Here is a 24,843-nt window from a genome sequence, read left to right as displayed (position 1 = left end):
TACACACACAGCGCCACACAAATTTGAAGATAAATACTTTTGCACTTTTTGTAAAAATGTCCACCTTCTAAAAACTCTTGTTCCTGTATGTTTCTGTGCAGGACGCCCACGAGTTCCTCAGCTGTGGTCTGAATCAGCTGAGGTGTGTGTCCAGCGACCTGCAGGCTTAAGCATTTAACAAGGGCTACAGTTACACCTGCCCTGTTGATGCTAGTATCACCTTCCAGATGTTGAGCACCGGGACCTGCAATGGGTATGAAAACACAGCTGCAGACAGTTTTATATATAGAGTGTAGAGATTCCCCACGTTGACAATGTAATTGATTTTTTTCCATGTATGGTTGTGGTAGAATCCCTCTCAATCGGGATGTGTGATATCTATGACTGTATTTTGATTTGAATGTTCCCTTTATTCTGCAGATGTGGTTTGCAATCCACCCGGGAGGAGGACTGCATCGACCTGTCACTGGACTTGGTGTTTGCCGGTGTCTAAAGGAGAACTTAAAAGAAAGCAGCGCATCTGCTCATTTGCTCAGTTTAGTGTGATTTCCAACCCCCCCTACACTCATGATCACGCTCCACCAAATATGAATTCGTGTTAATATGTTTGTCAAGAAGATTTTGACATCATCCATCAAAAGATGTAAGCCAAAACCCGCTTCTCATTCCTGTTCCCCGATCAGAGAACCAACTGGAGTATTGGTGCGAGACGTCGTTGCAACATTCTTGACGCTCTGAGTGAAGAATAGTTCATTAAATCTTTAATTAACACGTGGGTGTGGCGTGGTCCATGTTTCTGAAATGAGCATTGTCAGCCATTTGGGTTCCTCAGCTCATGCTGGTAAGTGTGTTGTTGCATTTGGCTGCCACAAATTTCAACGAATAAGAATTAACGGTTTCTTCAGATGTACCATTAACATATATTTCCTCTCCTCTCATGCCATTACATCTGTGACGAAGCCCACAGGGACGAGAAGCCACAGGACATGTCTGACAACTGACTAACATACAATGACAAGGACGTCAGTGAGACTACCGGCACTAATGTCTGTCACCAGTGGCTGCTGCTGTACGTAAAACATATAAGAGAAGATCTCTGTCTGAACACTGTACATAAAGCTAACAAAAAAAATAATTATGCATCACAAACGTTACAACATTCTTCTGTGAGTTTTAAACATAGACTGTATAAAATAGGTTTTAAGTTCCTCCCAAGTGCTGCAGTGATCCACCATCTCTTCATTGAAGCCTCTATGTTTACAGGCTTGTGGTAATGAGCAATGTGCTATAGGTTCCAAACACCAACATGTTGTGAACCAGTGACCGAGACCACAATGAGTTCTTCAGCCTGCTAATGAGTGTCACGCTCAACTGGTAGTGTGTTCAGGGTATGTGTGCTGCAGACGGCTGAAACAATCCGAGAGGTATACAATATGTTTGTACTGTAAACACACATATTAATACCAAACTAAAATACTGCATGCCTAGGTTTAATTGAATAAGCATGATGATTCAGCCCTGGCTTTTTGCATAGAAGCCACAGACTCCAGTAGACTCTCTGTGGAAAACTGGAACAGGCCCAGAATCTTTAAGGTTGTGAAGAAAAAAAAAGCGTAACATGGAACTACATGGAACTAAAGAATGCTGGCTTGGGTATTTCTTGATGCAGAGACACATATAGTACTCTTCTCTGACATTAGTCCTTAGTCCTAGCAGTGTTTCAAGATATCCACAGACTCTTACTAAAGTCTCCAACATCTGTGTACTGGGAAACATCTATTGTTTGTAAGGCTTTTATCCTGACAAGACAACAAAAGACTCAATACTAACCAGGCCAACAACCTGTTCAAATATACACCTCTGAAATGACAAAGATGTGTGCTGTATACATTCTTTGTCCTACTCCAGCATTATTATACCGAGGCAGTTAGTTCCTGTCATGTATGTACTTTAGAGTATTAGAGTACTTGAGTACTAGAGTAGTTGTTAAAGCAGAGACCATATTTCTACAGTTACTAAACCCTAGGACTGTCACAATAACAAATTTTGCTGGACGATAACTTGTCCCAGAAATGATCATACGATAATATTGTCGTTCTGAGACCATTTTCATCTAATATAATGATAATGAATGAAATAACCGATCATTAACCGTTGAGTCAGTCACAGTAACTTGAGTTACTTGACTTGACTGTTTTGCATCATTTGCTGCTAGCAGCACGTTCTGTCGGGACTTTACTGCTGATTAAGTAGCGCCTAGTATCACTGTTAACCACAATAGTTTCAACAGGGCTATGAAATATTCTCATCCTCATCCACACTTTTCTTCCCAGTAGTTCCTGTTTAGAGCCATGATTGCAGTGCTTTTGAACCATTCATTTTACCTCTGCTTATGGTATCTTGCATCAAAGCTCGTCATTAATCACGGATGTAAGTGCACTCCATGCATGATTGTAAATGTGACGTTGGCACGCTGATGTTGAAAAAAAATCGTACATTTAAACAAACACTTTTGTTAAATGACTTTTAACTGATCATCGTTAAATTATTGTGATTGAAAATGTTGTAGTATTTCTATATTATGTTTTTAAATTAAGTTATTTCTTTTTTTATTTAACTGTATCAGAGATTTCAGCTGCTTACCACTAGATGGACTTCCCGTACCACTAGATGGAGTTCCCGTACCACTAGACGGAGTTCCCTTACCACCAGTGGTACTTGTACCACAGTTTGAGAAGAAGTGCTGGGGACAAAGTACACACTGCAATCCACTGGTAAAATGGAGCAAATGAGGTTTAACCATGTATCAACTAATTTAAATAGCTTAATGTTACTGTATTGTGCCAACAGTCAACTTCATTTTATACTGTATGTGGTGTTTTCCCTTGCGGGGTGCAAATTTTCCACCAAAACAAGTTCCTACCCCAAACAATGCAGGACTACATCCTCCCTTATTTCACCCCTAACCTATAACATTGATACATACCCCATTTATTGTCCCATGAATCTCATTCTATTTCTATGTTCCAGACTGCTAAACTCAAATAATAATAAATTAATCAGGAATGAAATCTTAAGGATTTCATCATATTGTGTGAATTGTGCACATAATTTCATGAATTACACATATGATGTTCATCAACTTAAAAGAAGTAGAAGTACAAGACTGAAAATATGTAGTTATAAAGACTACTCACTCCAAAGTCACATAAGGGATTTCCAACTGAAGCTACGATCAAGCAACGAGTGTTGTTCGTTCTTTTGCATTGCTGGATAGAACATATCAGGATAATGTTACATGTGGAATACAGCTTAGCTATTTAGCTAGTGACCAAGCCAAGCAGCAAGCTAGGTGACGTAAATTGTGCAAGATGAAACAAGCTGAGCGGTTTCACACAAAACTAAGTGGGACTATGACAAACTCAAGACTTTATTCACATGCAAAATAATCTTTTACGGTGACCAACATCATCTGTGTTATTCATGTCTCTCAACTTTTGATGTATGGCTTCGCTCATTTGGTGGATGTAGCACATCAAGCCAACTTTTAATAAGGAAAACAACTCACACATTTAATTTTTTACAGTTTAAGAACACAGTTTATTACACTCTTCAGGCGGACAATGCAATATACAGTATATTATGAGTGTGGGAGAACTGGGATCAATTCCCACTGCGATACATCAACCAATAATGTGTATGATTACTTTTGGTCCAGCATAAATCATGACAGTGACATGCAGTCATATAAAGAACAAACAGCATTAAGCAAGTATTATCTTTAGAAGTCAGGAGGAGCACTGCACACACTGTTACGTCTAGCAGGTTGGATTTATCTGGCAGACGAATGGGTAGCTCAGGCTGCAGCCGTTATTGGACCAGCCCTGGGACGCTGCAAAAACATCCGCATCATCAGCAATGCAATCGAACCAATGACGTCAATCAAGTTGTATCAATGCATGAAGTGTTGTTGTTTTTTCATGACAGTTGACTGTGTGTGGGTTTTCTATTCTTACTTTGAGAGTTGACCTGTAGGCACTGGTAACTGGAAGTGGAGCTCATTGATCCCGCGTTTCTGTAGTCAAACACTGAGCCGTCCTCCCATCTCCAAAAACCCTGAAGGAAATCATTGTTACAGTCCCCTTCAGTATGCGTTTAGTTTAAACACCCTTTAGTGTAGAATTAGAGCATTTCTGACAAAAAAACAAAGACTGCATACATTTTCCCAAAGAATGTTTCAGTTTTCTAAACTCTATTTATAATGTATGAGTTGAAAACCTCCTAAAAATGTAATTTAAGTTTAATACAATTTGCACAAACTGTGTTAGTCTACTTTGATTGAATATTAGGATAAACGTTAATAAAGAGTCTTTTTTTCCAATCTGGATCCTATTTTACCATGCATGGTGTCTATGTGACTAATGCAAACAAAAATCTGTTCCGGTACTGATTGAGAGCACTGTGACCGGCAGTCGTGAACCGGGCTGCAATGTAACCCAGGAGGACAAAAAAACACCGTTGCTTTCGTCCACTAAAAGTGCGGATTTCTCTACTGACAGGCTCAGATTATTACTCTAAGTGTCTGACAACATTATGGAAAGCATTCCTATAGAGACCTTTTTGTTAAATAGTAAGATCCAATTTGTTTGACCGGAAACAACTTTAAAATCGTCATTGCCAAACCCACCAGACTATATTTAAATAATCAGTACTTTTAGAGTATATAGAGCCAGCATATTTCCACATGTAAATTGGTAAAGATTTTCAGCTAAAACAGAGTGGGCAGTGGGCAGTGAAAGATGAACCAAAACAGCCTTTAAAAGTATTATTTTATTTCTGTAGACATTTTTTTCTAACAAAAAGGTCTCTGTAGGGTTTCTTTCCAAAATGTTGTCAGACACTTGATTAACCTGAGCCTGTCACTTTTAGTGGACGGGAATTGAAGGTACGCAAGTGCCCATTAGTGTTAATCTTGTTTAAGATGGACCATTTCCAAAGATTGTTGCTCCCATCCCATTAGTCACTTAGACGCGAAAACATAAAAATGGGCCCAGGTTGAAAAAAAAGGAAGTTCCCCTTTCAACAGAAAAAAGAATACGTTGCAATCTAGAAATCACTCAGAGGGAACCAAAGGTCTTCTAAAATAAAGGCTTTTTAAATGTGAACAAACCTGGAAATAGTAACCTCCAATCCAGGCTAAAGTGTGGCCCCCAGTCTTGACCAGACGCTGGAGGAAATTATACTCCAAGATGTTGTGGACTGAAGCCAGACTGCCCCCAAAGCTAGCACAATAGCTCTGCAGGACAGGACAAGAGGAAAAAAGGAGTTTTTTTTAAATTATTCAAATCAATGTCACTGTTAATAATAATAAACTATGTTATTACCTCTGCATTGCTCCAGGGATAATTAAAGTTGGCTAAGTAGTAGCAGTTACCACGGAAACTATGCCAACCATCAAGGCAGAAATCAAAACGGGCTGGAACAATGAGGAAAGAAATCAATAATTACAATCAGCACAAAATATGATTTTTTTTACTCATTATGTGATTTTCTTCAGTATCTCAGGACAGAAAGGAATGTGACGTTAAGTTGAGCTCTTCTTGTCTTGCTCCGGATGTTAATGTGAAGTCATGTGTTCCCTTCACTGAACTCGCCAAATTAAAAGTTTTCCTTCAGCTCACATGGAAATTTCTTTCAAGATTCAAGGAGAAATTGAGCAACGTCCACTGTGATGAAACACAATGCTTCGATACCTGATTTTGGTGCAGGTTTGTTTTCCTCTGGGACTGCAGCAGCCTCATCTGGAACAACTGAGAGGAAAGAACGACAAAGATAGTCCTTGTAGATCAGTGTTTTACAGTTACAAAGGTATGTACTAAACCATGTCTCACAGATTATATTTCCCGTTGTCCCTAAGACCCAATGTTTTAAAGACCCCATTTAATCAATTTGTCCCAAATAGTGTTTCCAAAGGACTCATTAAAAGTCCCATACTTTAAAAAGAAAGATACCATGTCTTTAAATAAAAAATTAAACCAGGCTGAAGGGCTTCAATGAGCCGTCAGGACCTCAATACAGTCATGATGTCAGTCACAACTATATAGATAGTGTTGCTACGTGTATATGCACACATGGACCCTTTTCTATTTGGATGTATTACGAATATGGAACTCTTCATGGTGTGCATGCATGGAGCAGGAAAGACTCTGGAGATCTGGTACACACCTTTTATGTGTGTGTTTGTGTGTGTGTCTGTTTGGTCTCCATCCCTCCCATCTCTCTTTTTTTGTTTATTTTATATTCTCTTTTTTTTGGCCCTGGGACACATTCTCCGTCTCAGTGTATCGTTTGTAGTTGTGTGTCACTGTTTGTTTCTTAAATATACAAAAATAAATATAAATTTGATCACAAAAAAAAGAAAGAGCCAATACCTGATTTTGCTGCAGGTTTGTTTTCCTGGGGTACTGCAACAGCCTCAGCTGGAACAACTGAGAGGAAAGAACCACAAAGATAGTCCTTGTAGATCAGTGTTTTACAGTAACTTGCATCAGACTTGCATCACTCTGTCCTTATAAATATAGATGAAATATAAATGTCATCTACGTTTCACAATAGTCCAAAATCTGTTATTAAAATGGTACTTGGTATTTGAATGTAACAACACGTGCATTTTACATAGCGCTTTAAAATGTACTCCACAGCCATTTACATGAAAACATAACAGAAACCAAAAAACAGTACAACGATAAAACAACAACAATGAGAAGTAATGACAATAATCACAGATTTAAAGCAGTAATATGTCTCACCTGTTGCAGCCCTGGTGGACAGAGCAGCACAGAGAAGAACAGAGAAGACCAGAAGAATCTTCATGATGAAAGCTAACGAACGGTCGGAGGGAGGTGGATGCTCACAGATCTGAAAACTGGAAGCATTGAAAGGTAAGAGAAATATTTGAACTCAAACTAAAGCAACACTGAAGCATTATGACTTACAGAGAGAAGCAGGTAAATGTGAAGTGTTCTTCAGGTACCAGACAGGTGAGTGATGCCTGGAGTCTCTGTCCGATATGTATTTATATGCACACTGAATCCCACTGATTCATTTCCTTGTTGTGTAGTAGACAATAAAACATGGGGACTTTGCCTTCTGCGTCAGTATTGAGTTGTGTTGCATGAAGACAGGACTGTTTTCCCGTCAAGGTGTTTTAACAATAAAATCAGTCAATCTTATTTGAGTCAATAAAGTGGTGAAATGTCCTGGCAATTGTTTTATTGCTGGTAGACACTGTTAAACCTACTGCCTAAACTGGAATTACAAAAACTCAAACCTTCTATGGATGTGCAGGAAGAATTGGCTATAACTTGCTTGTTGTATTTTTGCTGCTTGAAGCTTTCTCCAGAACCATTGTAGAAAAGAACTTACAGAAGGACGCCAAAGCACTTAGCAACCACACTGTGTAGGCCGTGCAGCCTACTGCTGATTTACTGTGCACTCAACTACTAAAATGGTACTACCACATTTACCGCACAGATGTGGCAGATTCAGAATTTACTGACAAAATATCACTAATAAAATGTGACGTAATCACACCTATTTGCCTTATGGACTGATGGCGGTGCGCCATGTGCCACCCATCCGGCCTGTAATGAGAACAATCAGCAATTATCTGCGTTCAACCACCAGAACTGGACCGAGTACAGAGTTGATGTTAATGTTGATTTTTGCGTTTGATTCATGGGATAATGTTATTAATGTTAGTCTATAAGTTAGCAGAACATTTGAGCAACTGGACCCTGGTTGAGCATGGAGGGTGAGTCTGAGTGAGTATGAAGAGTTTTCAGCTCACAGGAACTTAATGCGATATACTGTCTGTACCTATACCTAGATCTAGTGTCAGCAAAAATACCTATTGAGTTAGTTTCCCCTTAGCAAAATCCTGAGTGAATTTAAGATTTAATTTGATTGGTAGAAAAGGATGAGCCAGCGTTGTGGCAACACTTTCTGTTACTCAACCTTTTTTCCGTTTTTTTTTAGTTTCATTCACAAAGGAATATCCAACGCTGTCCAAATTGCTCCAAATTCCAAACCCCGAGTTCATTGGGTACCCAGGAAACCAAGTTGGAAGTAGATTGGATTAACGGTTCATGAGGTATTTCAAAGAGAGACCACACACACATACAGAAGCCTCCCGATTTAATCGACAGTTAGCCCTAATAAACTGACCAAATAAATGAATACAGTATAACAAATCAATAATCATAAAAATAATAATAAATAATAAATCACAGTTAATGATAGTAAAACAAAAAAGCATAAAATACATAGTATTACATTCAACAATGTGGTAAACAAACACATGATTAAGAAGATACATATATGTCTTTAGCTGGGTTGTAAAGATGTCAGCAGAGGAATTCTTAAAACATGGGGCAACGTGTTCCACAGTCTTGGAGCAACCTTTTCAAAAAGCTCTATCATCTTCAATTTTCAGCCAGGAACAGCCAGTAAATCCTGATCATAGGACCTCAATAATCTGCTGACTACATCACTAATGTAGGCCGGAGCCTGACCACTGATGGCTCTGTATGGAATTACAAGAATCTTGAAAGGGATCACAGGCAGCCGGTGTAAAGAGGACAGGATAGGGGTTATGTGACATGACCTCCTGGGCCTTGTCAGGAGCCAACATAATAAGATTGGTCAGCCTGTGTGCAGATATAAAGAAACCGACATCAAGAGGCCATTCCACGCGGTCAGTTGGGACTATGGTCTTTGCATAAAAACCCACTGCCTCCGCTGTAACAAAGCTGTACTTTCTGCCGTTGAATGAGATTTAGAGCCTAGCAGGAAACAGCAGCCCGGAGCTTCTACTTGATGTTGGTAAAAGATGCCCTCTGATTAGCAACCTCAACCGTAAAATCAGGAAAGACATGCACTGCGTTTCCACGGAAGGTGAGTGGACCCTCTTCCTGTTTTTAGGTGCGCCCACAACACGTAGATTCTGTCGTCTGCTCCTCGACATGAGGTCCTCCGATTTAGCCATTAGCAACTTGTTGCAACTCGCCAGCTTTTCACATCTGGCCTCAAGCGCAGTTCTATGGTCGCAGTCCTGCAGGGAAGTTTCAACTTCAGTGACAGGTGTCCCAAACGAGTCTATAGTAGACTGCAAAGACTGCAGGGTGCCCAGTGAACCGTCGGTTTCAGTGACGGGCCTCCTTCGTCATCGTCGCTGTCATGTAGATTGGTTAGCTTTCTCAGGGGCGGCTGTGGCTCAGTGGTAGAGCGGTTGCCTGCTAATCGGAAGGTTAACAGTTCGATCCCTGCCCCTGCAGTCATTGTCGAAGTGTCCTTGGGCAAGACACTGAACCCCGAGTTGCCCCCGGTGCTGCGCATCCGAGTATGAGTGTGTGTGAATGTTTATCTGATGAGCAGGTGTCACCTTGTACGGCATCCCCGGCCACAGTGTATGAATGTGTGTGAATGGTGAATGTTTCCTGTAGATGTAAAAGCGCTTTGAGCAGTCGTTAAGACTGGAAAAGCGCTATATTTACATTTCTCGTTAGCATGTCGATTTTGACCTCGACGTCTTAGATAGATAGACGAGCTAAACAGCTTTATCATCAGCTTTATTTGCCAGGTATAGGAACACATACGAGGATTTTTTCTTTGGAACATCATTGCTCACAATGTGCCTACATATACTACAAAACAAACCAAACAATGTATATACACGAATATACAATGCTCTAAATGGAAACAACATAGAAGCAATAGTGCAATGAGTGCAATTAAGAGTGCAAAGTAAGAAGGAGTGAATTGTTAAATGTGGAGCATAGTGCAAAGGATGCTGGAATAAATAGTATTATGTTATTATTTTACAACATGAACAGCGGAATAGTGAATGAGAATGATCAATAAATAATAAGTGAGATAGGAAAATGATGAATAAATACTAAATAAGTGGAATAATGAATGGAACCAGGAAACAGGTGCTGTTTAAAGACAGTGGCGCTGGGTTATTGCACAGAATTGAACCTGACGGTGTGGGTAAGAAGTCAGCTGTTCATCAGAGAGATGGCTTGTGGGTAGAAACTGTTCCTGAGTCTGTTGGTTTTGGCGTACAGTACTCTGTAGCGCCCACCAGAGGGGAGAAGCTGGAACAGGTTGTGTCCGGGTTGAGATGGGTCTGTAGTGATGGTTGCTGCCCGTTTCCGGACTCTGGAGGAGTATAAGTCATGAACCGAGGGCAGGTTAGCACCGATGATCTTTTCTGCAGTCCTAACTGTCCTTTGTAGTGTGATCTTGTCCTTTTTGGTGGCATATCCAAACCAGACAGTGACGGACTTGCAGAGGCCAGACTAGACGATGGCTGTGTAGAAGTGGATTAACAACTCCTTAGGCAGGTTGGTCCCCAGAAACCGGAAGGATTCCACTGCAAACACAGGGCTGTTGAGTATGCTGATGGGGTCTCCTCCTGAAAACACTCCTCCTGAACAGACTTTAAAACAACATTAATGGATAAATATGTAGGAGCTGGCTCTCTACCAATGCTCGACTGCGCCCCCCCATAAACAACCTTTTCTAAAGGTTTACATGGTGAGCTTTTAGATCTGTGACTGCTGGGTAGGGATGTCTCAAGGTTTGTTTTTTGGGGAGAGGCTGAACAACAGCCAGCTAACAATAAGAGGGGGCACGACCAGATTCCAGTGAGCAATTGACAATGGCAACCAAACCATTTTCAGCGTGTTGTTTTTAACTGAAATAAAGACAATTTGGACCCTTCTGTTGTCCTCCTGGGTCAAAAACCGACAAAGATTTGACATTTTTGTCCCTTATTGAGACTTTTAGTTTTAGTTTTAACTAACACCACCTTACTTACACTAGTTTTACATTACTTTTTGGAATTCATGGTCATTAACCCTCATTTATACAGAATTATACCTAATATTTGAGTTAAAAAAGCAGAAGTTATGAATTATTTTCACTAATAGTTAAGATCACAGAAACATACAGATGAGTATAGTCAGGAATGAAAGTGATCAATAGTATTCGCAAAGAGTGTTAAATGGAATCCAATCCTTTTTTTCTGAGGTAATTTTGTAAAAAAGACAACCATGTTTCAGATATAGACTTAAAGGGGTCAAATTTGACCCGAGGACAACAGGAGGGTTGATCCTGGTTCTCCAAAACAGCAGCACTCTCCATTTAAATTGAGTAAAAAGCATGTTTGCCCAACTGTAATGTAACTTTGTATCTTAGTTAATAGGAATGAGCAATGAATTAATTTGAAAATAAATACAGATTTTGCCCGGAGTTGGAGAGTATCAGTTACTTGAGTATTACAAGTCAATATCTTATTTCTTTCTTTAATTAAGAAAAAAACAATATAATGCTCTGTAATTGAATTGTACTTTGCATTTTCCATTTAATGCAGCAGACTATAAGGCACTTGTTTCAAGCATCTCAAAGGTTTGTGAAGAAGTGAAATATACAAGAGCACATTTTGCATCGCTACTCACTCAATCCCTCTCCAATCTAACCCATCCATTTTGCATTAACTAACAGACATCAAAATAAAAGAATATCTGACTCAAAGATTGGAACAACATTAAGGAAGGACATTATATTGTTCCCGCAACTCTGACTGTATGAGGCAATTACTTGATAGGTGTGATGAGGCTGACTCAGTCAAGGACACAGTTATCAAGATGGCCTTCAGCAGAACAACAGAGAAAAAGATGGGACTTCCTTCTGGAAAGTTCCCCAACCCATTTTTCATTTACAGTTTACTGCAATCTTTGGGACATCCTCATCATATATATGGTAAATAGAAGACAAAGATTAAATTAGATTAGATAAGATATAATTTATTGATCCCAAATTGGGCAATTTCAGTTGTCCACCAGCGTTCTGTACTCTCCATCCAGTTCATTCCTTATACACTCAACAAAGGCCGAGTCATCAGAAAACTTCCGTAAGTGTTCAGAATATGAGTTGTACTGGACATTTCCCTGTGGAACACCTGTAGGCTACCACTCATCAACACATCAGAAAGAACACTTTCCAGATGGACAAACTGTGGTCTGCCTGTAAAGTAGTCTGCCTTCCAGGAGACTGTGGACGCGCAGACACCCATCAGCAGCAGCTTTTCACCTAGTAGCAGTGGCTGGATGGTGTTGAAGGCACTGGAGAAATTAAAATATGTGATTTTCACCACTGCCAACACCATCTAGGTGCAAATGAGCTTGCTGCCACTGATAGATGAACGAATGGTCCACTCAGAGAAGAGGCTGGTCCAAAGAAGATTGCACCTGCGGGGTGCTTAAAGTGTCTGAGTGGGGGACACAACAGGCACACCTCAGGGTAGTGAGAGCGTAGGTGTGGGACCACTTTATTTTCTCTCTCCTTCAACCATGACCAGGTCAGCATAAACTGACGCTGTACCCCTCTTTTGTTCAGGCAATTTAAACTAAGCATCAACATTTTCTGTTTTGTGTACCTGAGTGGTAGTTTAGGGTGTACTTGAAATTTGCCAATTGGCCCATCCATTGTTGTTCCTTTGCTCTAAGCCGGGCGCACAAACGTGCACCAAAGGGTTGTTTTCTGTGAAAACAGTGAATTTTGCACTACAGAAATAGTCTTTAAACTTTTCTGTAACTGCCCATTTGAGAGCCAGCAGTTCCAGCTTAAAGGTGAAAGGTGCTGTAGTTCACCAGCGTGTGGCTCTACGCCAGGTGGAGGCTGCAGCCTGCATAGGCAATCACTCACTGTTGTCGCCCTGTACCTGTGCTAGCACTGCTCCCAGGCATTCAAAGTGGCAACTGTGTATAGCTTAAAAGGAGAGAGAAGTCAGCATGTGCTAGAACAGGTGAATTTACCAGGGCTTCTTGGACCAAACTGGTTGAAGGCTTGGTGGCACTCTGAAGACAAGCTAACTGGAGCGGTCTTCTTCACATGTGCAGTAGTACCATGTTTCAGGGCATCCAATGGTATTGCAATCTTGGAGAAGGCAGGCATGAAACATTGATAAGCAGAGCCAAGACACCGTCTCCACATTTAAGAGTAGGATTAAGACTTTCCTCATTGTCATTGATAGAGCTCACAGTTATGGCTGGCTCAGGAGAGTCCTGAACCATCCCTTAGTTACGCCGCTATAGGTCTAGACTGCTGGGGGTCTTTCCATGATGCACTGAACACCTCTCTCTTCCTCCCTCTCTATAACATCACACAGTACCGTCTAGACCTGCTCATCTATGAAAAGCGCAAAGAGATAACTCTTGTGGTGATTCAGCGCTACATAAATAAATTTGAATACAGTTAGGGAGTGAGGAGTCGCAGCGTCTGCCTAATACGGCCTACCTGCTTCTCGTCATAGTTGTCAGATCTATCTATCGTATAATCAATAACATAATAAAACTAGAAGGAGTCAGGACACACAGCCCGATCCGGTTGGGGAGAGTTCTAGCTCGACCAGGCTCCTCTCTTTACCCTGTCTCTCTTAGTTATGCTGTAATAGTTTTAGAAAGCTGGGGGACTTCCTGAGCTCCTCTCTCCTCTCTCCTCTATCTTTCTATCTTTCCATTTCTGTGAATCCATGTCCCAGAAATGCTCGTTACTAACCTAGCTCTGGGGAGTCATTCCCCGGAGTCCTTATGTTCTTTTCCCCCCAGCATGTTTCCTTGGATCAGGTAGGCTCCAGTGTTGCACAGGCCAAATGGCATCTGTTCAAACTCGTACAGGCCGAAGGGTGTTGTGAAGGCAGTCTAATTGTGTCATTTAGCTGCTTTGAGCCCAGTCCATGATTCCTCAATAGAGGGAAGGGTAGGTATCCTTTTCTGTGAGTGCATTCAACTTCCTGTACACAAAACCTCTAACTTTCATCCCTTTTTTCTGACATTGCACATAGGGACTATGTTATTTCCTTGCACGCATGTGCAAAAGGTATGTGGTACTTGGCAGTAGGCTGAAGACACATTGAGCTTATTATTATTGTGGAAGAGAGCTAAATTTGGAGCAGCGGAGTAGAGTAATAATTTGTTGAGTCTTATAAAATGGGGGCGCAATACCGTACAGCTCAAAATGCCATCTTCCTTCGATCCGGATTTGAACCAGCGACCTAAGGATCGCCGCGATTATCGTCTACAGTCCTCCGCTCTACCAACTGAGCTATCGAAGGTGTGCCCATGTATAATCCGCACCGTGATCGCCCGCCGGTTTGGTCCGCTGGGCCTTTAATGTAACAGGTGAGTCCGTTTGCTCTCTCACGGCTGCCTGGTGGATGTTACAGTTTCGCCTTTAGAGGCAGATGGGGAAGATACATTGAGCATTTGTTATTATTTAAAGTCGTCTTCTTAAGCAATGTTATTATCATTATTATTATTATTATTCTGGAAGGGCGGATATCTTTGGAGGGCGGATAATAATTTGAGTCTTATAAAACGGGTGTAATTCCCTGCAGCTCAAAATGAATACATGACATAGGCCTACTCAAGTGGAAAAAAAGCAAACTCCTTTCAGCCGGATTAGAACCAGCAATTAGGGTGTCTGCTATGGCCAATCATTCTACCGTCCTCCACTATACCAACTGAGCTATCGAAGGTGCAACGAGTCTATTTACGCTACTCATCCGTTCCTCTAGGCGGCAGTCGTCGGCGGCTGTCGGCTTGGTGTGTCATGGTTTTTAAAGTAATTGTTATTTCTACCTCCACACCCAGTAATCTCTTTCATCCCTGTCCACGCCTCCCCAAATTGTTTTTTGCAGTCTGGTCTTCAGAGGCAGAGTCTAACAAAATGCGGATGGGAAAAAAAGTCAATCAAAGCCTCCAGAATTTTGATAGACATAGACTTAAACATTCGCAACCTTCCCTGGTGGTCTAGTGGTTAGGATTCGGCGCTCTCACCGCCGCGGCCCGGGTTCGATTCCCGGTCAGGGAACTCACTTTTTAGGTTGCTTGTTACAACTGGTTCAGTTGGCTTTCAAGTTTCAGCCTGCGCCAGTAAATATAATACAGTATGTTTTTTTTTGTCTTTTTTTCTCTCTTACGGTTGCCTGGGGTATGTTACCTCTACCCCGTCGTAAATCCCCGTCCACACCTCCCTCACATTGTTTTTCTGCAGTTTCGCCTTTAGTAGCAGACAGGGGAGATACATTGAGCAATTGTTGACAGTAAAAGTAGCCTTATTAAGCAATATTATTATTATTATTAGGGGTAGAGTAATAATTAGTTGAGTCTTATAAAACGGGATGCAATTCCATGCAACTCAAAATGACAAAAAGATATTCTGCTAATTGAAAAGGAACCTCCTTCGAGCCGGATTTGAACCAGCGACCTAAGGATCACTGTTTTAACACCTACAGTCCTCCGCTCTACCAACTGAGCTATCGAAGGGGCCTGTAGGCGTTGACTATGTTTATAGAAGTTTGTCTCTAGCAACTGAACATTCAGACATGAGGATAACACGAGGTTTCATTCATAATTTTAAATTGTATAAGTCATATGTGATGTCCAAATGAAGCGTCATTAAGTGGTATTTGTTGTTGCGCTCTTGCTTAAAGGAAAAGGGCTCAAGTTGTTGAATCCTTTGTTGAACAGAGAGCGCCATCTATAAGGCTGACAAAATAATAAATATGCTTTACGAAGTTTTCAGACGTTTGGAGAAGATATCGGCTTCAGAAGGAATAAAAACTTGTGGTAGTAAAGCACTTCACATTTAAATAAGGGGGGGAAACTAAAATGGTGAATAAAACACCTTACACTATATCTTTTAGCTACATTGCTCACATGGCTTCAGACACTGCACACTATTAATTAAAACCTTTAAATAAACTACTGATGCTCTTCCAGAGTGCTTGATGTGCAAGTTAATAATTAATTGGACACTTCTTTAACCCTGCAATAACCAAATCATGGCCAAATCAGACTCAATTCATCAAAACAAGAGAAATAGTAATACAAACATTTATTTTAATTTCTTGTTCATTTTTTTTAGAAATAAAAACATCAAAATCAACAATCAGGTGATTTACTCATCATACAAAATCTCTTTTTCCGAGTCATTGTGCAGTGTTTAGGGCCAACAGAGCAAGACAACTGCAACAACACAGGAGTAAATTGTGATTTTATTGTATTTCACAATGTTTAAAATAACAATTTTCATCATGCCACCTGCACTGGAACCATTCAGCTGCTTAAAGAGGGGCGGACATAATACTAAGACCATAGTGTCCATCAACACATCTGCTACAAAACCTTCCAGTGTCCCAACTGTTGAGAGCTCTGGTAGGCAGGTAAAGGCTCAGTGCAGAACTGTAGTGATATCCAAAGGAAGCTTTGCCATGGGTTGTGTTTGTTGACCCCACTAGATAGTGTTTTGGTTTCCAGAAAAAGACTGAATATGGCAATACAGTGTGTTTTCCAACCTTGTTGAACAGAGAGTCAGAAAATAAAGAAAATGCTTCATCGTTCTTCATTTGGACATCAATACAGAACAGTAGCAGGATAGATGATATGTAGAAAATAAAAAGTATTATTTACTTCACAGAAGAGCAAGTGTATAAGGTTTTGACTTGCTATTGAAATTAATTACATTTCACACTCAAATAAAAGTCTACCATCAAATTCCTTTTCCAAAGAAAAGACACAAATCAGCTTAACTTCTTTACACATTGAAAAAAGACAATGCATTTACCAATACTGCCTTTGTAAACCAATTGTAACAAATGAAAACAGGCATAATTAATACAACATAAACATACTGAATGAAAAGGCAGTTTACTCTCTAATAGTGTGAAAAGAAATGCTATTAAAAAACAAAAGTGTAACTAAATTTCATATAAAATAACATAATAAGAAGGGAGTACCATCATCAATCATCATCAGAGTTAAAGGATGATGTGATGATGGGATTCCCATGGAGTACCGAAACAATATCGTAAACTCGGAGCATGTCGGTAGTGTACCATATAGTGTATAAATTCTCTTTCTCAAACACACAGACAGACAGAGACACACACACACCCACCCACCCACACACACACACACACACACACCCACACATACTTTGTGATAAGGGGTTGTTTACAGACCCAACTCAAGGACTGGGCAGTGTGAAGAGGTAGAGGTAAGAGGAGAGTTGTTGTCAATGTTGTTGAGATAAGAATCAAACTATTGATACCAACTGAGGTCAACCAGTCATCAAGTAAAGGGCCCATATTGTGTATCATTTACAAGTTGGCTTTTTCCGAGCACGTTGCTCCTATGGTGCAGGTGCAAAATAATGCTCTTTATGATATTTTGTCTAATAAAGCTCCAAAAGAGCTAGAATAATAATTATTGACTTCATTAAAATTCTCACATGAACTGTGACATCCTTACAGAAAGAACTCTGATTGGCCTACATAGCAGCTCATTTGACTTTAATGAGGTTCCTGTTCAGATGCAGCAAACTGGCCTTATTGGACAGATTTCAGCTATTTTCTAAGTGATGCCAGCCAATCAGGAGCAAGTCCTGTTGTAAAATGTTTCAGGTAGTTGGTCTAAAACTAGTTTTTGGGAATTGAAATTCACCTTCTCAAGTAAAAATTAGGAAATAGTCTTTATTACTGTAAGTATCTTTGATTACAAATATGATGGTAATTTACATGCCTGTTTAGTGTGTTGTTTCATGTTTACTGTGGGTACTAGTTACTAACATCACACTGAGCATACCAATCTCAGTGTCCTTGACAAGTTGTCAACTTGAATTCATTTAAATATTGAGGTTTTTTTTCCTCAGTAGTACTATGTGTTTGACCAGGCATGTCAGGGTAACTTTTGTCCTGTCCATCCTCCAAAACCCTCATACCCTCATACCCCTCGTACTCTCACTGGTGCCACACTGTAACAGGATCCAACAGCATTTACATCCCCGTAAACGATGCGTCCAAGCCGTCAAAAATGGACAAAAAAGATATATCAGTAAATATTAGTACCTGTGTATCTAAGGTTAACTTGGCTCAATAGTAAGACTCCAGAAAGGCCCAAATGACCAGGCCTTAGTTTGGTCTTTTGTCACACACACAATCATAAACATACAGAGGTGAGATCATATAGACACCCATCAAGTCAAAAGAAGGAGGTAAAGTATGGAATGACGTTAAATGAGGATTATAGCAACAATGATCAAAGGTAACACAGGTGGAGAACTCATAGCAACATTGTTCCAGTAGCTTGCAGGCTGAGATGTAGTTCTTCGGACCACCACAAGAGGGAGCAACAGTACTAAACTCCAACCACAAACAAGCAGGTGGTTTGAACAAAGCAAACAGTCTTCACACTTTCCCTTCATCACTCTTGGTTTTCTTGTGTTTTAAATAATAGCCAACGTACCTGTTAAGTACCATACAAGTTAATTTTACTCTACGCCTATCCTACGCTACATCCGTACACCATCGTTGTCTCTTTCTGCTACATTATTCCTGCATTCCCTCCTCCTGTCCCCTCCCCCACTGCTCCAACTTCTTTCTCTCTTTGTCCCTTCTCTCCCAGTTTTCATTGAACTGCTCTAAAATTTACTTTCTGTTCCTGGTTACTCTCCCTCAGTAAAGTGAACTTGTTTGTCCTAAATATTAGTACCACATCATTCTCACTAGTTGACATTTAGTACCTAGCTGTCTAAAAGCGAAAACCATGAGTGCCATCATTCTTTCTGCTTGTTTCTCAGCCTCCTCCTCTTTCGGGAGTTGCTTTTCTTTCTGTGCTGCAGCTTTCTCAAACTCTTTTTCACTGCTATTGATGTGCTTGCTCGAAAACGGTGAAGTTTGGGCTGACTTGTATTGACAGGTAAACCCAGCAGTGACTCAATCAACATCTTGAAAAGTGGTTCCCTCTGCAAAACAAAATCAATGTCTTCCAAAAAGTCCCCTTACACCCTTTTAAGTGCTGGCAGAGAGAGTGTGTCTCGGCACAGGACCTCTTCCTTCAATGCTCTCCTTCTCTGCTCTCTGTTCCACTCTTTGCAGCTGTCACACAAATGCCTGCTCCTCCGCTGTCCCGGTCACTTGTCCTTTCACTTTTCCATCAGTCCGTCATCCTCTGTGATGCCCTGAGCTCGGAGCTCTTCCAGGACGTTGTCGAGGTGTCCGGGGTCGGGGAAGCCATGGCCTGTCAGGTTTGAGCCAAACTCTGTCTTGTGATGGACCTTGAAGAAAGGGAAAGGATGTTGTCTTTTTTTTCGGTGTCAACAAACTTGATGTGCATATATCACACACAACAGTCTGATGTTATTGTGTATGTACCTCGTTCCAGATAACGGTGTCAGACTCTCCAGTAGTGCTCGAAGTCCCAACTGAGAAGATCAACCTGCGGTCCCAGGCTACCAGGAGCAGTCTCAATACCTGGAGGGGGAGGGGGGTACATTTATTAATGTACATATGGGCAGGCTGGACTGTGGTAAAAAATCTGCCCTGGACTTTTGAGACCCACACCAGTCCACCACACAACCCTTCAACACATGTACGCACATGTAAGCAGGGCCTGAAATTAGCACCAATTACCATCATATGTAAGCCATACAAGTTGGCCAGTAATGTGATCTTGCTAATCTCTTTGGGCCGAAGAAAAAAAACAAGTGGCCCATTCAGCCCACAGAAATATCCCGGCCCTCTCGATGGCCAATCCATTCCTGCGTAGGGTGTCTGTGACAGCACAGTGTTTGTTTTTACCTTGCGTCCTCTCTCGCTGTCTGGGAGGTAGCAGTGTCGGGGAAAGCCTCTGGCAGTAAATGGCTTCCCTGGGTTCGGATGTTCTGGTCCCTGAAAGAAGAGGGAGAGGATTGTTATTAGTAAGGACTCTTAATGATCAATGACACTTCTGTCAGCCCAGTTCTATTGAGTACCTGAAGGCCTGGTGGTATGTTGTAGATAATGCGTATGGTTTTGCAGTCAGGATGTCCTGGTAGAGAGTGAGGGATCACGTGGTACTCCATCTTCCCTGCCGGCTGGTTGCCTGTCTTTACGCCGTAGATGGTTTTACAGGTGGGACACTGAAGACTGCAAAGACAGGGAGCAAATACACTTAGTTTATTTGCAAAACAGTTGAGAGACAATGAAGAATAGTGGTCTCTCTGTCTCTAACCTACCTCCCGTCCTTGTTGCCATTATTATACATGGCCACCAGACACTGGAAATGGTACTGGTGTCCACACTGTGCTAGTCGCCCGACTGACTCTGCCCGAGACACAGGCCCCACTCCTGGACCCTTATAACCAGACGGACCCCCCAACGGCTCCATACAGATGGTACAGTCCTAAGAAAAGACAAGGAAAGGTAAAGAAAAAGGAAAGCCATTATTCTATATTGTTTAATGTGAAAGCAACATTATGCATCCTGAGTTAGCACTATAAAATATATAGCTAGAAATGCTGTTCTTACCTCTTCTGGTGGACTTTTTACTTTCTGCAGGTACTTCTTTACCACCTCCTCTGGAGTTTTACCTGTAGACAGGAAGGAGAGGGAACAGAATGAGGGGGAAAGAAGGCAAGAAACAGTCTAGGTTGTTAAGACCCGTTGGGGGTTGATGTATTCCCAGGGCAGAAACCATTAAAATAATGCATTTGTGGAGCTAAAACTGTCTTTTTCTGTATTGCTGTGCTTGGTCTTGACTTGAGGGCTTACCCTTGCGAGCCTGTTTCTTGGTGGTCTTCCTGCAGCAGTGGCCAAAGCCTGGCACGGGTTTGATGTCGCTCTTGCTGACAGGAGGAGGGTGTAGCACCAATTTTGGAGGTCTAGTCAGACACACCGGCAGAGCGGCAGCACTCATTAGGATACCTGTGATCCCTGAAATTAAACAGAGAGAAATTGAGTCTGGTTAGAACAGAAAAAAGATCTTCCTCTTTGGTTTCTTCTGAAATTTACAGAAGAAACTAATCATAATTTTAACTTTTTCTATCTTTCACCAGTGGTTAGAGAGTGTGTGGTATTTACCCGCCAGTGCAGGGTGAACAGGACTGGATCCATTGAGGTTCTTCACTGGGACGGTGGGCACACTGCAAGAAAAACAAACAAACTGTTCTGTACAGTGTATTTCCAACACCTCCTTACAGGCCTATAGTGACCATGTCAGATCAGAAATAAAAAGCAGGCAAATATTTTAAGGTTACCATACACTTAAGCTATAAAAAAAACTATGTTTTTTTGAGATCCCAATTTTACTACCAAGTTTCACAAAAAGAAAAAAAGGAAAGAAGAAATTGTCAGATACACAAAGCGACTGAGTTCTTCCTCTGTGTTCCTCTCTCTGTGATATATCCTCTTCCTCTGCTTGTATCTCATTGTTTCTCAGTGTACTAATTGGTTCGGCGACAAGAGAGTGTATCAATGACTATGCCGGGCTGACTGTCTGTTTATGAGAGCTAATCCACAGTTTCCATCTTCTCAGTGATCTCACAGAGACTGACGTCACAAAGCCCATCAACTTCCTCATAGTCATCATCATCTTTAAGTGAAAAACACGCTTTGCTTTTTCTTTAATTCAGAGCCTTTTGACGGCCATGGTCCAAGTCTTACAGGTTATTTGTATTTGTACTGTATATAGTTGTACAGTATATGTGGCTGTGCGCGTTGAGTTTTTCACTGAAACTCCAAAGTCAGGTGATAAACTACTAAGGTAACAGCTGTATGTGCCAACACAGCTGTTGACTTGGGGTCAGTGGCAGGTCCATTATAGACTACACTTATAGACCTGGAGGCTATTCACACAGACACACACACACACACACACACACACACACACACACACAACTACAATAGAATGATTGCTGATTGAGAGTTGAGGATGTCTGCAGGCTGTGATCTGCTATTGACTCAAATCTGAGACTGGCCAAAAAGAAGTGCGTCGTTGTTACCATGTGAATTGAAAGATCAACTCTATCTAGGGAGCAATGGAAGATGAGATTCAAGAAGGAACACAAACACTCCTACATAGAGAACTCTTTTGAAGACAGTCCATATAAAACCTCTTTTGAGCTGGACTTGAACCCACTACATAAGAATACTAGCATTCACCACTAAAATCCTCCACTCTACCAGCTGAGGTATTGAAGGCAACAAAGTAAACCTGATGAACTAGGTGGTTTTTGGTCACACACACCTAAACCATGCCTGTAGCTGCCAGTAGCTTCTGACAGGACGCTGATTGGTTTGGACTGCTGGTTGTTAGGACACGGACGCATTGACAACATTGATTATTGGGTGATATATGTGATATTGCGAGAATCCAGCTGCCGGGCAAGGTAAGCAGCAAAGCCCCTCTTCCTTTAAATGCAACATAATCACTCGTACTAACAGACTAGTCTAGGCGGTGTGGCAGGCAGAAGGACAGAGTGTGGTGATGATCTGTTGTTTCCTGTTGTTGGTTTAGCTTTAACAGGCTTTCTGGCAGTGCACTAAGCTGCTTTCACTCAACCCCACTCAGTGACACATGACGACACGCAAGTGAATGACTCATTGGGGCGTGTGTGTCTAAGTTTGCGCCAGTGTGGATGAGGGTAAGAGTATGAGAGAATGAGGTTGTGTGTGAAATAAGGAGTGCTATTTTTACAGAAAAAAGCAAAACAAAGAACCCACACAAGCCCCACTGCTACAACAGAGCTACAGAACAAAAAGAGCTATATTCAAATAACTTACATAATTGTCTTGTTTTCATGTATATTTAATTTTAAAATGGACATGGATAACGGACAAACACGCGATTCTATTCATAATTTATTGGGTGTCTACATAGGCATGTTAACACATTTAGTCATACACTTTGGGTTGCACACAGACCCCCAAGGCCATGGACAGATGACACCACTTATGTCACGTGAACCCTTGCAGTCATGTTGTGAATGCAGAAAATTGGTTTAGGCTTAATTCTGTCCCATCAAGGTTTTCAACCATCAACACTGGAGAGGTCTAAAAACAGCAGACAATTTCTTTAATGTCTTAACCCTCTCCCCGCTGAAGGACTATTGATAACTATTGACAAACTTCAGTCACTCAGCTTCAGACTTCCACGTTTACAAGGCAGGCCTTACAGCCTTTCTGCCGTTCATCCAAAAATCTTCAAAAAAAATAAAAAATAAATAAAAGGATGATCCCATTCATGCCTTGGTAGGGGCGCCTCAATGGGACTCCAGTCTCTTGACCCCCTGCGACCTCAAACCCTCCCTCCTACACTCCGCCCGCTTCCCACAAGATCACACACTCCCTCTGTCCCTCTGCTGCTCCTATTCCCTCGGGCCCAGATGGACATCAGCTGGACTCATTTAGACAACAGACAATAACACACTCCCACACATTCTCACACACATATTGACATGCAGATAAAGCTGCACACATTCTTATGGTCACACACGCTGTAAGGAAACATAAAATAATTTGATGTGACAGAAAGTGGTAGACCGTGTGGAGTTACTGTGTGACATTTCCTAAAATCATACTGCATTTAAAGTGCAACCTGGGAGTTTATCTTGTCAATAAACAGAGAAGGATGTACACATATTTAAAAAAAACAATGTATAAACTACTACAAAACTAATCCCTTTCAACCTGTACCTGTATCTATTTCCTCTTTTGTGTTTCTGTTTTTGGGACACTTATGGGCGGCAGCAAAGAGCCTCTAAGTGGGTGTGTTTTTATTATTAGAACCAGGCAAGTCATTAAGAACAAATTATTATTTACAATGGCAGCCTAGCAACTGAACTGGCCCGCTAACGAATAATGATGCATCATATTTTAATTGTTAAAATTTTGCAGAAAGTAGCCAGTAACATTTCTCTGCAAGGTAAATGCAGAGTTTTCCTCTAAAGTAGAAGTAAACAGTTAGTAGTATACAGTTGAGTGCCATATTTTGTAGTACTTTGGGGTCCAAAGCACTCCAGTTATTTTGAGTTACAATGAGTTAAAATAGTAACATAATTCAATAGGTTTCATATCCAAACATAATAAATCTATAGCTGTTTGGGCACCACATGTCAAGCAATCGACCCGTTCTGAACGGACACTGCACTAGAACATCCAATTTTCTACTTTATTTTGTTTATTCAAGGGGTTTAAAAATCCGCTGCATGGGATGTTTACTGCTGACAGTTTAACAGAGGAGTTTGAGTCCAGCTGAGAACTTTTGTAGCATGTCATGCTGCTCTGATCTGCTGTCCAATAAAGACATAAAAACGTACAAAAAAACCCCGCTGAACTAGTTGAACATTGAAACATTGAAATGCCAATGATCACATGCTGTTCAGGGTGATTATACAAGATATTAAATTACCTACAAACCTGTTTTATCACCAAGCAGTTACACAAAGCAAAAACAGACCGTCGAGACAGTTAGTATGGGAATTTGTCAAAGTTAAATTTGTCTGTGTGCTTTCACCTTCTAAACTTATCTCATTATCTCATTCTTCTCTTTAATTCAAGGCTCAGTTTTCTCCAAGGTTTCGTTCTGCATATTTTCCTTGAATGTGTGACATAGATAATAATTGCCCCTGTCTGTGGTTACTGCTCTCTCTATGGGCCACATATGGTTCAAATACAACTTGTTTTACTTGTTGGTGAACCAAAAGTCTCTATTTCTGTACGATTACTGTACATTAAGAGTAACAAAAACTGGAGTAAAATTCCTTGTTTGTGTACACCCTTACTTGCCCAAGAAGACTGAAACAGGTGCATACACATTCTCACTACACATTTCTGTTTGTCTTTTCTTGTCTACTTATCTTTATTGAGTTCTCTCTTTCTCACACTCCTTCCGGCTAAATTGGCTTTTCCTGACTATGCAGTCTGCCCCCCCCCCCATCAAAACACCATTCCCCTGCTCA

At 41.1% G+C, this 24,843-nt stretch overlaps 2 protein-coding genes and 3 non-coding genes across 6 annotated transcripts in view; 1 reads left to right on the top strand and 4 right to left on the bottom strand.

The window, feature by feature from the left end:
• Positions 1-3,692: 3,692 nt before the first annotated feature.
• Positions 3,693-7,102, bottom strand: LOC117937334 (ladderlectin-like). Its single transcript, XM_034861230.1, has 8 exons — positions 6,996-7,102; positions 6,810-6,925; positions 6,432-6,488; positions 5,728-5,810; positions 5,385-5,501; positions 5,171-5,296; positions 4,017-4,116; positions 3,693-3,892 (listed from the first exon to the last, which is right to left on the bottom strand). Exons 2-8 carry the CDS (start codon positions 6,871-6,873, stop codon positions 3,819-3,821), a joined length of 621 nt encoding a protein of 206 aa, XP_034717121.1. The 5' UTR covers positions 6,874-6,925; positions 6,996-7,102; the 3' UTR covers positions 3,693-3,818.
• Positions 7,103-14,091: 6,989 nt separating this feature from the next.
• On the bottom strand, positions 14,092-14,179 carry trnay-gua. The gene is given in 2 exon segments: positions 14,092-14,127; positions 14,143-14,179. It is a non-coding gene; the product is annotated as a tRNA-Tyr (tRNA).
• A 686-nt stretch (positions 14,180-14,865) lies between these two features.
• On the top strand, positions 14,866-14,937 carry trnae-cuc. The gene has a single exon. It is a non-coding gene; the product is annotated as a tRNA-Glu (tRNA).
• Positions 14,938-15,305: 368 nt separating this feature from the next.
• On the bottom strand, positions 15,306-15,392 carry trnay-gua. The gene is given in 2 exon segments: positions 15,306-15,341; positions 15,356-15,392. It is a non-coding gene; the product is annotated as a tRNA-Tyr (tRNA).
• A 580-nt stretch (positions 15,393-15,972) lies between these two features.
• Positions 15,973-24,843, bottom strand: part of LOC117957935 (E3 ubiquitin-protein ligase DTX1-like) — a 25,297-nt gene continuing 16,426 nt past the window's right edge. For both annotated transcript variants that reach the window (XM_034894056.1, XM_034894051.1), the window contains exons 5-12: positions 20,966-21,027; positions 20,657-20,818; positions 20,414-20,475; positions 20,122-20,288; positions 19,879-20,032; positions 19,706-19,795; positions 19,280-19,378; positions 15,973-19,182 (exon numbers count right to left, since the gene is read on the bottom strand). In XM_034894056.1, the coding sequence (XP_034749947.1) occupies positions 19,051-19,182; positions 19,280-19,378; positions 19,706-19,795; positions 19,879-20,032; positions 20,122-20,288; positions 20,414-20,475; positions 20,657-20,818; positions 20,966-21,027 (928 nt within the window). In that variant the 3' untranslated portion in view covers positions 15,973-19,050. The remainder of the gene's footprint in view (positions 19,183-19,279; positions 19,379-19,705; positions 19,796-19,878; positions 20,033-20,121; positions 20,289-20,413; positions 20,476-20,656; positions 20,819-20,965; positions 21,028-24,843) is intronic.

This window comes from Etheostoma cragini, chromosome 2 (genome assembly GCF_013103735.1).
Source record: "Etheostoma cragini isolate CJK2018 chromosome 2, CSU_Ecrag_1.0, whole genome shotgun sequence".
Taxonomy (NCBI): domain Eukaryota; kingdom Metazoa; phylum Chordata; class Actinopteri; order Perciformes; family Percidae; genus Etheostoma; species Etheostoma cragini.
The sequence above is the reverse complement of the archived record's forward strand: the minus strand, read 5'-3'. Positions and strand labels throughout refer to the sequence as shown.

Bases quoted from the DNA above. Each gene is read 5' to 3' on its own strand.
- LOC117937334 (XM_034861230.1), bottom strand. From the start codon at position 6,873: ATGAAGATTCTTCTGGTCTTCTCTGTTCTTCTCTGTGCTGCTCTGTCC. The intron at 6,489-6,809 runs GTGAGACATATT...CTTTCCTCTCAG, and splicing joins GTCCACCAGGGCTGCAACAG to TTGTTCCAGCTGAGGCTGTT. The intron at 3,893-4,016 runs GTAAGAATAGAA...ATGTTTTTGCAG, and splicing joins CCTACAGGTCAACTCTCAAA to CGTCCCAGGGCTGGTCCAAT.